General features: G+C 45.7%; 1 protein-coding gene across 7 annotated transcripts in view; it reads right to left on the reverse strand.

Annotated features, from left to right (window-relative positions):
• The window catches only part of LOC140914646 (WASH complex subunit 2C), a 53,897-nt gene extending 42,885 nt beyond the window's left edge, over nucleotides 1–11,012 (reverse strand). For 5 of the 7 annotated variants that reach the window (XM_073353008.2, XM_073353011.2, XM_073353007.2 and 2 more), the window contains exons 1-8: nucleotides 10,840–11,012; nucleotides 8,910–9,074; nucleotides 5,089–5,154; nucleotides 3,286–3,459; nucleotides 2,463–2,556; nucleotides 1,986–2,044; nucleotides 944–997; nucleotides 71–172 (exon numbers count right to left, since the gene is read on the reverse strand). In XM_073353008.2, coding sequence (XP_073209109.1) covers nucleotides 71–172; nucleotides 944–997; nucleotides 1,986–2,044; nucleotides 2,463–2,556; nucleotides 3,286–3,459; nucleotides 5,089–5,154; nucleotides 8,910–9,074; nucleotides 10,840–10,932 — 807 coding nt within the window. In that variant the 5' untranslated portion in view covers nucleotides 10,933–11,012. The remainder of the gene's footprint in view (nucleotides 1–70; nucleotides 173–943; nucleotides 998–1,985; nucleotides 2,045–2,462; nucleotides 2,557–3,285; nucleotides 3,460–5,088; nucleotides 5,155–8,909; nucleotides 9,075–10,839) is intronic. The other 2 variants (XM_073353006.2, XM_073353009.2) reach the window with 2 other exon arrangements.
• Nucleotides 11,013–11,228: the final 216 nt, after the last annotated feature.

The following is an 11,228-nucleotide window of genomic DNA, read 5'->3' on the forward strand; positions in this document are numbered from 1 at the left end:
TTTACTCACATTACTGATAGTATTTCAATTCCTTCACACCCGCAAGAGGGAATTATGCCTCATTCCTTACCGGCCTTGTGTTTTCTTCTAAGTCCTCTTCCTCCTCTTCCTCTTTTTCAGAGTCACCAAAGAGGTCACACCCATCCTCCTCATCACTCACAAATGTCCTTCTCTGAAAAGCAACAACACAAGTCATTGTTATCTGTTACAGCCAGAAAAAGAAGGGCCAGCGGACTGAACTGAATTTGCTTACAAGAACATTTAACTAGTTTTCAGGGTATGATTTTTGGGGGGTAGGGATGACAGGGAAGGAAGTGTTCTAAGCCCCAAGTAATGCTGCATATTATCCCTGGGCCCAGCACGAACAGACAGGTCCCCCAATTAACTAAAGGGAAGAGAGATGACAAAAAAAATCTGATCATAAGGACAGTATCCTCACCATTACACATATACCCCTCCTACCTCTGTTTCTACCTTCCAGCTTCCCTTCTGCTTCATCCCCTATCTACTTTGCCTTTTCTGTTTTATCTGTGACATTGTGCATTTCTGAAGGTTTAGACTTGAACTGCAAGTGGGCTTTACTTCATTTTTAAAGCATTCACCCACACCCCACCCCACCTCCAAACCAAGGGCCATTGGGTCCAAACATGCTGAGCACACAAACAAGATATCTGAAAGATGACACGATTCGTGTTTTAACCTAGACTTTGACCAGCTGTCCCTACAAAATCCTATCTATCTCCTCTCCCTTGCATCTCCATTGCGTACAGCACATAGATACATCAATTCCCAGGCCAGAAGGGACTACTGTGATTATCTAGTCTGGCCTCTAACGCAGGCCAAAGAACTTCTCCAAAGTAATTCCTAGAGCAGGTCTTTCAGAAAAGCACCCAATCTTGATTTAAACATCAGACAGCCTTTTGTTCCATTCCACAGTACTTGCCCTTACTGGCTTTTGATCGTCCTCACTTGGGTTTCCAAATTCATCATCTGATTCCTAGAATGCAAAAGCAATTTGATAAACAGACAATGCACACAGTCATGCTATGTGCCTAAGGTAGAACGCTTTAAAATTCCATGCCTGCAGCAGTTCTGACCACGAAAACAGCCTATTGCACCTATTCGGCTTGCTTTCCGTCACTGAACCCAGCAGTCTAATAACTAGGCACTACAGACCATGACTGATGCACAAGAGTTTTTAAGGCTTTGTTTCAGAAAAATGTTCAACATATTTTAATAGGAGTTTTAGTCTGGCTCAGAAGGAAAGCTCCAGTCTTATAAAATGCAGAAAGCAAAACTTTTTCAGGAGCAGAGAGTATGCTTCCACTAATTAGCACACAGCTGGTGCATGTAATGTACACATTACAGACATAGCTTGTCAGATGCAAAAGATGTGATACAGTAAATGTATAAAACCACAAGTTATGGTTCACCATAATCAGTAGAGACAAGCAGGTTGACAGAGTAAGCAATGAATGGGGTTTCTGTTCATCTTGTCACCATACTGGGTCATTGCATATACCTGCAGCTCGTGGGAAGCCATGGGAAGATCTAACTTTCTGTCATTTCAACAATAAGTGATTAGACTGAAAATACTTCAGCCAAATATGCATGGCTCAATATAGGCAGCAAAATTAGAACTACTGTCTCTTTATTGCTCTATTGAAAAGATTTTGTTTCAGGAAAAATTATCGCACAAGAACAGCAATGTAAAATACTTGCATCACAGATAAAACATACAATTTAAAAAAAAAAGATTTGACCCTTTAGTGATGTTGGAGTGGAAAACGTCATTCTAAATAATGAGGCCATCATACAATCACATAATCAAGAAGCCCAAGTGTTTATGCAAAAAATTATTTGTATCATCATAGCACCCAGGAGCTCCAGTCATGGACCAGAACCCCACTATGCTAGGTGTTGTACAAACAGAACAAAGATAGCCCCTGCCCCAACGAGCTTAGACAGTTATCTTCCCCTCTTACCTCTTCATCATTTTCTTCACTGTCAATTACACTCCCACGATCACTGTCTACTGACCCTTCTATTCAAAAATGACAAACAGAAAAGAGAGCTCAGTTCAGACAGCACAGTGACACATGCAGCTTTCCAGCCTTCAGAACACAGACATCTACCCTACAGCATCGTAAATGGAGAATTAAACACTGTGTAAAGGAGAGATTGGTTTGAAAAGCACAGGTTATGATAATCCCTCCATTCCATGCCCACAAACCTCAGATCTTGTAAGCACTGAGCACTCAGTCACATTAAGCTTGGCCAGTTCGCTGTAACATTAAGCTCTTAGCAGGTACCTGATATGGTGCATGCACACCCCCCCTTAGTACATCAGTCACCAAAATCACCAACACACAACATAATCCGTGCCATTCACTTCAACATGAGCCAAAGCAATAAGCCAGGAACTAGTTACCAACATAAATAAGGCCAATGCCCGCACAAACCTTCGCTAGAGAAATCCCCCAGCCCAACATCATCACGTTCCATGAACAGCTGGGAACCAATTAAATAAGGTAAAGGCCTATCAATATAGAGATCCTGTAAAGAGACAAAGAGGGTTGGGTTTTGTTTATATCTCTATGCCATGGAGAAGACACTTTACAGTTCCTATTTCAAAACAATACCGCACTTTTTTTTTCCCCCCCTCTAAAGACCCCAACACTACGCAGACCATTAGTCCCAAAACAGTTTTCAGTTCCAAATCAGGTGCTGAATAATGCTTGTGAAGACTGGAAGAATACAAGTATTAGGTTGGAGTCCTGGGTCTAGAATTGATGGTTAGGGCTGTTATTCGCTGGTCCAATGGAGATCGTGTCTCTATCCATTAAACTGTCTTTGAACCCCATAAAGGGACTCAATAAAAAAAAAAGAGAGAGAGTTCACATTCATTAAGACCGCCTCCCCACACAAAACTGAATGTGCCCCCCTCCCAAACCCATCAATACGAACTACCCCTTGTATTTCAACATGCACCAGAAAACCCACAGAAAAGGGCACAGGGCCTTTTTCTATGTACTCTTTGCAAGTACATACAACTACTATCTGGTTGGCTCTAAGACATAAGAGCTAGTTACACAATTCCAGAGATAGCTCAGCAAGGGGCGCTGCTGCCCGCCACTTCAGCCCCAAACAATGGGCCCAATTCTGATGCAACTTGTATCAGTTTTACACCAGCATAACCAACGTGGCTGGTATTGCTCCCAGCTTGCACTGGTGTACATGAGATAAGATTCAAGCCCAGTGCTCCCCAAAGGCAGGTTTCTTTACCTTTGGCTCCAGTATTAGTTCTACCCTTTCATTAGTTTCTTCCTCTTCAGAGTCTGAATTGCCTGCTTTGATGTCCAGCTGCTCAAAAGCACTGTCCAGCACTTGCAACCCATAGTTCACGGCTTCCTGGATTTTAGGAATCAAATCTGCTTCTTTTTGCTCCCGGGTTTTCTCCTTTAAATAACAGAAACACCGTATTTCTGTTTAGTTTTAGCCAAAGTCATTTTCACTGTCAAACATAACTGCAGGAGGTTAGCTCCAAATCAGCATTGAGCCCACTCTCAATACAGCTACCTTCAAGATCCCTTGGTGGCATAGAGGTATGGTTTCCACCTCTGATGGTGGGTTCAACTATGTCATAGCAAAAAGAAAAGGAGGACTTGTGGCACCTTAGAGACTAACCAATTTATTAGAGCATAAGCTTTCGTGAGCTACAGCTCACTTCATCAGATGCATATCGTGGAAACTGCAGCAGACTTTATATATACACAGAGAATATGAACCAATACCTCCTCCCACCCCACTGTCCTGCTGGTAATAGCTTATCTAAAGTGATCAGGTGGGCCATTTCCAGCACAAATCCAGGTTTTCTCACCCTCCACCCCCCCACACAAATTCACTCTCCTGCTGGTGATAGCCCATCCAAAGTGACAACTCTTTACACAATGTGCATGACAATCAAGTTGGGCTATTTCCTGCACAAATCCAGGTTTTCCTCACATCCCCCCCACCCCCATACACACACAAACTCACTCTCCTGCTGGTAATAGCCAGTGTGTATGGGGGTGGGGGGGATGTGAGGAAAACCTGGATTTGTGCAGGAAATAGCCCAACTTGATTGTCATGCACATTGTGTAAAGAGTTGTCACTTTGGATGGGCTATCACCAGCAGGAGAGTGAATTTGTGGGGGGGGGGGGTGGAGGGTGAGAAAACCTGGATTTGTGCTGGAAATGGCCCACCTGATGATCACTTTAGATAAGCTATTACCAGCAGGACAGTGGGGTGGGAGGAGGTATTGGTTCATATTCTCTGTGTATATATAAAGTCTGCTGCAGTTTCCACGATATGCATCTGATGAAGTGAGCTGTAGCTCACGAAAGCTTATGCTCTAATAAACTGGTTAGTCTCTAAGGTGCCACAAGTCCTCCTTTTCTTTTTGCGAATACAGACTAACACGGCTGTTACTCTGAAATATGTCATAGCAGTGAGACTGAAAATTGTGGTCTCTCAACAGAGCTGTTTCACTGTAGTTAAAATGACAAAAACTACTTTGGTAAGCTTAAAACTGATGAAAAGATGTATTCGATTCTATCGCAGATTAAATTCCATTTTACCAACCCCAAAATACAAGAGATCTTTTAGCTTCCAAGTGCATTTAATTACCAAATGAAGAAAGGACTTCCTGGCTTTGCACCATTACAGGGTTCCAGACACAATCCTGTGTCTAGTCACAACTCCAGGATTTGTGAAGAGTGTTTAGCCCCCTGCCTCTTTTGCTACAATTATGTGTTGCACTTAGAAAACTAGAATTTAAGCTTGGCTACTGGACACAAGACTCTGGGCTTGAAGTCACGATACACCAGTAGTCCTCAATAGTGCTCCTGAGTTTTTAGGGTTGTGAGACTCAAGTCATCCAACAGGTGGACTGGCAAGAGTAACGTAAACAAGATTCAGCCTCTAAGTTGCAAGTGCCTGGGAGTAAAAAAAAAAAAAAAAAAAAAAAAAAAAACTTGTGTCTTCTTCTATGTTTTCCACAGCTCCAAACACAGTGTCATCACTCGTAATAATATAAGTCATCTAACCTGTTCTGCTTTGTCTCCTACTTCAGCTTTGTGAATAGGTTCTTCCACTTCATCATCATATACTCTCTATGGATCCAAGAGAATTGATTCAAATTAATATAACGTTCTGCTGCAGATGATGAAAAAATCAGATACTGTCCACAAGGTATAGAAAAATTCATTAACATATTGAGACTCTATTCCCACTACTTTTCCAGGAAATAGACAAACACGATCATTTACATCTGAGAGATTCAGCATGATGCTATTTTAGAACTGTCTAATGCATTTATTTAAAAAACACATGTATTAATTTAGCATGATTAGAAGACTGGGCATTTTTTCTACAGTTTAGTTGAAAATATTTTGTACTCCTGTAGCACCTTTCATAGGTGAATTCCAAAACCATTTTATGAATAGGGTTGGGCATTTGGCTGTTCCAAAAATAACTGGTAAATTGACAGATCAAACATCACAAATGGTCAAATATTTTAAAGCACTAATTTATTAGAACAGTAACAAAAGAGTAAGACTTTATGGTCTCCAATAGGCTTAGCCTTATGCCTAATTACAAAAAAACAAGTTACTTAACTGATTTACTTTAACTCAGAAAAATGTAACACACAATAAGGTGAAGTTCTAAAAACAGGAATGATCATTATTACCTTTTTTTAAGCAATGTCAGCTTAGCGTTTAAATGTGAACTGATTCAAGACTAAACATTACAAAAAAAGAAAAGAAAAATTAAGTTAAATCTTCTCTCTGTGTTGGGAAAGGAATTTTAATGAAATTTTAATGAACTCATCCCGATGAGTCGAAAGAATAGTAAATATGGCAGGCGACCAGCTTGGCTTAATGGTGAAATCCTAGCGGATCTTAAACATAAAAAAGAAGCTTACAAGAAGTGGAAGGTTGGACATATTACCAGGGAAGAGTATAAAAATATTGCTCGGGCATATAGGAATGAAATCAGGAGGGCCAAATCGCACCTGGAGCTGCAGCTAGCGAGAGATGTCAAGAGTAACAAGAAGGGTTTTTTCAGGTATGTTGGCAACAAGAAGAAAGCCAAGGAAAGTGTGGGCCCCTTACTGAATGAGGGAGGCAACCTAGTGACAGAGGATGTGGAAAAAGCTAATGTACTCAATGCTTTTTTTGCCTCTGTCTTCACTAACAAGGTCAGCTCCCAGACTGCTGCGCTGGGCATCACAACATGGGGAAGAGATGGCCAGCCCTCTGTGGAGATAGAGGTGGTTAGGGACTATTTAGAAAAGCTGGACGTGCACAAGTCCATGGGGCCGGACGAGTTGCATCCGAGAGTGCTGAAGGAATTGGCGGCTGTGATTGCAGAGCCATTGGCCATTATCTTTGAAAACTCGTGGCGAACCGGGGAAGTCCCGGATGACTGGAAAAAGGCTAATGTAGTGCCAATCTTTAAAAAAGGGAAGAAGGAGGATCCTGGGAACTACAGGCCAGTCAGCCTCACTTCAGTCCCTGGAAAAATCATGGAGCAGGTCCTCAAAGAATCAATCCTGAAGCACTTGCATGAAAGGAAAGTGATCAGGAACAGCCAGCATGGATTCACCAAGGGAAGGTCATGCCTGACTAATCTAATCGCCTTTTATGATGAGATTACTGGTTCTGTGGATGAAGGGAAAGCAGTGGATGTATTGTTTCTTGACTTTAGCAAAGCTTTTGACACGGTCTCCCATAGCATTCTTGTCAGCAAGTTAAGGAAGTATGGGCTGGATGAATGCACTATAAGGTGGGTAGAAAGCTGGCTAGATTGTCGGGCTCAACGGGTAGCGATCAATGGCTCCATGTCTAGTTGGCAGCCGGTATCAAGTGGAGTGCCCCAAGGGTCGGTCCTGGGGCCGGTTTTGTTCAATATCTTCATAAATGATCTGGAGGATGGTGTGGATTGCACTCTCAGCAAATTTGCAGATGATACTAAACTGGGAGGAGTGGTAGATACGCTGGAGGGGAGGGATAGGATACAGAAGGACCTACACAAATTGGAGGATTGGGCCAAAAGGAATCTGATGAGGTTCAATAAGGATAAGTGCAGGGTCCTGCACTTAGGATGGAAGAATCCAATACACCGCTACAGACTAGGGACCGAATGGCTAGGCAGTAGTTCTGCAGAAAAGGACCTAGGGGTGACAGTGGACAAGAAGCTGGATATGAGTCAGCAGCGTGCCCTGGTTGCCAAGAAGGTCAATGGCATTTTGGGATGTATAAGCAGGGGCATAGCGAGCAGATCAAGGGACGTGACCGTCCCCCTCTATTCGACATTGGTGAGGCCTCATCTGGAGTACTGTGTCCAGTTTTGGGCCCCACACTACAAGAAGGATGTGGATAAATTGGAGAGAGTCCAGCGAAGGGCAACAAAAATGATTAGGGGTCTGGAACATATGACTTATGAGGAGAGGCTGAGGGAGCTGGGATTGTTTAGCCTGCAGAAGAGAAGAATGAGGGGGGATTTGATAGCTGCTTTAAACTACCTGAAAGGGGGTTCCAAAGAGGATGGATCTAGACTGTTCTCAATGGTAGCAGATGACAGAACGAGGAGTAATGGTCTCAAGTTGCAGTGGGGGAGGTTTAGATTGGATATTAGGAAAAACTTTTTCACTAAGAGGGTGGTGAAACACTGGAATGCGTTACCTAGGGAGGTGGTAGAATCTCCTTCCTTAGAGGTTTTTAAGGTCAGGCTTGACAAAGCCCTGGCTGGGATGATTTAACTGGGAATTGGTCCTGCTTCGAGCAGGGGGTTGGACTAGATGACCTTTAGGGGTCCCTTCCAACCCCGATATTCTATGATTCTATGAACCCTCCTCTCCCTCCCCCACTCTCTTCTGAATTAATTTTTGCACATTTGTGTAGTCATTTTAGACTGTAAATTCTTCAGGCAAAGACTGTCTTAACTTATTTAATGTGCTTTGTAAACCACCATGTGCACTGATGATGCAATCAGAAAGGTAGGCTGCTGCCTACATCAGGACACTTGCTGGAATACATGACCATGATCAAATAAGGGACGGTCAATTGACCAGCTTGCCAAACCTAGCTACGAACATCTGGTAAGACGTTAAACTGGTTCGCAGATTAGTAACTGAAGCACAGAAAAGGTTAGGCCAAAGGTCTTAGAAGCAGCCCCCGATTCAGAGTACTTCAATTTTTGGGCAACCAACTTGAGACAATTTGGACCACATTTTCAAATACACTGAGCACCCACAATATCATCTTTTAAATGTCTTACACAGCAGCATTATGATGCAGCACAACACAGCTAGGTATCACAGTATCTAAAGATGCCCAGGGCCTGATTCTCCACTGCTTTGTCCCTGTACAAAGGCCCTTACAGTAAAAAAGTATTTCTGCTTTATGTAAGCCAAGCACAATCTGAGTACAATGTTGATCAAGGCAAAATATCTGCCAGCGTGCAGAGCACTTCAGAATGCCTAAAGAAATTAAAGCGATTCATTGTTATAGCATTACTCACTTAGTAGTTAAGTGTGTAACGCCAACATTTTTCACATCCAACTTCTAACTGTACTGAAACACTGATGTTCACATCTGCGATCACCAATAGTGTCATTCCGTAACAGAAAATACAGTGTAAAGAAACCAGAACCACAAACTTGCCTAATATTTCTGGCATAATTTAGAGAAGTGACTTCTGAACAGACAAAATCATCAGAAACAATACATCACCCCACCAATAGTTACAGGGTTGCCAAACAAAAATGATCAAACAATAGAGATCTAGGAGAAATGCTCTCTATTTTAACATACTCCAAACTATATCACTTGCTTCTAAGCCTGTTAGATCCTGGTGCACTCACATTTTCAATGAACTGCGTGTTGGACAACATAAGAAAGTCACTGAAGACATTATGTAGGCGACAGTCTGTGGCTTTGGTTTCATGAATCAGTCCGTCTACTTGTTTTTTAATTTCATGCGTCCTGGAGATGGTCTGCTGGGAAAACTCTTGCAGAAAATGAAGAAGCTATTTACAAAACACATAAGAGAGTGGTGTTGAATTTCAGATAACTTTAGTCACAATAAAAAGGCCACAGCAATTCATTCAAGTGAATTAAAAACAGGAAAGTGACAAAAAAAATATTTTAGACTGGAGAACTCCTGACTCAAGTCACTAATACTCTAATTGTTCTTGTGACTTCCCCCCGCCCCACCCCATTATTTTTGTGGTTTATTTTTTGCAGTTCACACAGGGTCAGCTCATAAAATAAGAGTATTAAAATAGCAGAAACCACCACTGATTTGCTGAGGGGTTGGATTTAAAGTGGCATCACATCCCTCTCTTTTCACCATGGCATCCCCACCAGGCCCTAGTCACACTATGATTCCATGAGGACTCGATGTGACATGGGAAAGTGAGGGCAAACCCCAGGATGGCAGCTTTCCACAGCACCATCCTAGGTGTGCTGCCAACCTGAGAAATTTCTGAAGGTAATTAACGCTGAACCTGTCACTACTGGTACATGCACTGAACAGATAGGAGGGAGAGAAAGTCACAGAGGGGATTAGGAAAGAGGGGAAATGGGAAATTCTAGAGCTCTCAGGACATCTGTGGGTTGCCCATCCCCCATTCACAGGGAAAGTGGCCCTCAGTGTGGAGAGCAAGATCAGTTTCATTTTCTGTTTGTACTTCTGGAAAGGGGAGGGATTCACCAGCTCTTGGGAACTAGCACCCGAGTGCCATGTTTGGGTTTCCAGACTGCAGAGGAGGGTCCATATATTCAAGAATCCGCACAGCACAGGAGAAACACACCCCTCATTAGAGGCAGCTGCCCAAAGAGCCCCACTGCCAGCTTGCATATGACCTCCCCTTCCCCCCGATCCATGAGCCTACCCCTACTTTTGCAGCTAGCTTTGGGGAACACAGCTGGCTCAGCCCTTGGGCCCTGCCCCCACCACAAGCACCCCACTGCTCCCAACTGCCAAGACCCTCTTGACTGCACCCGCTAAAGGGGGATACAGGCTGCCTGAGGACCCTGGCCCCCACAGGGGGCCAGTAAGAAGCAGGCTTGGCCCCCATCGGTGAGCAATGAGAAACACCTGGGGAACGGCCCCCTGGTGCAGCTGCAGCATGGGGAGAGGGAAGTGGGTGCCTGGAGAGGCTAAGGAGGGTCCAGAGGCTGAGAGCAAGTCCACCTGGGGAATCACCTCCCCCACAACCTCTCATTACCCCCCCAGCTCCCTTCACCTCCCCCTGCCAGCCCCTTCACCAGCCATCCCACCATCTCCTCCATCTCTCCCATAGCTCCCTTCACCTCTCCCTCACCAGCCACCCCCTGCCAGCCCCCCACCTTCTCCCATAGCTCCCTTCACCTCTCGCTAGCCAGCCACCCCCTGCCAGCCCCCCACCTTCTCCCATAGCTCCCTTCACCTCTCCCTCACCAGCCACCCCCTGCCAGCCCCCCACCTTCTCCCATAGCTCCCTTCACCTCTCCCTCACCAGCCACCCCCTGCCAGCCCCCCACCTTCTCCCATAGCTCCCTTCACCTCTCCCTCACCAGCCACCCCCTGCCAGCCCCCCACCTTCTCCCATAGCTCCCTTCACCTCTCGCTAGCCAGCCACCCCCTTCGCCCCCACCTCCCCTATAGCCCCCTTCATCAGCCACCCGCTTCACCTCAACCTACCAGCCCCCCGCCTCCCCTCACCAGTCACCTCCCTTAACCCCCGCCGCCAGCCCCCCGGGAGCCGCGCCCCTGGCCCCGAGCCGCCGCCGCCGCCGCCCAACGCTCACCCCGGCGTCCGCGGCCAGCGACCAGCTCTGGCTGCCCTTGCGGATCTCGTCCAGGGCCCAGGCCCGCTCCCAGACCGGGTCCGCGCGCTCCATGGTGGAGCCCGGGCAGCGCCTGCGCCCTGCCCCTGTCAGCTCGCCCGGCTGGCCGTCAGCTGAGCCCGATCACGTGACCCGCCCGCTGCGTCCGGATACTGGACGGAAGCGCTTCAACTCAGCCCCGCCCCCAGGGTCACTAATCCCGCCCCTTCCCCCGCCGGGCTCACTGATCCGCCTCCCTCGTCACTGGCCCCGCCCCCGCCGGGCTCACTGCAGCCACCCTGCCCTCCCCTCCCACAGGGGCTTATCCACCCCAGACCCTCCAGCTAGGACTGATTCTCCCCCTCCCCCGC

This window comes from Lepidochelys kempii, chromosome 7, assembly GCF_965140285.1.
Source record: "Lepidochelys kempii isolate rLepKem1 chromosome 7, rLepKem1.hap1, whole genome shotgun sequence".
In the NCBI taxonomy this organism is placed as follows: domain Eukaryota; kingdom Metazoa; phylum Chordata; order Testudines; family Cheloniidae; genus Lepidochelys; species Lepidochelys kempii.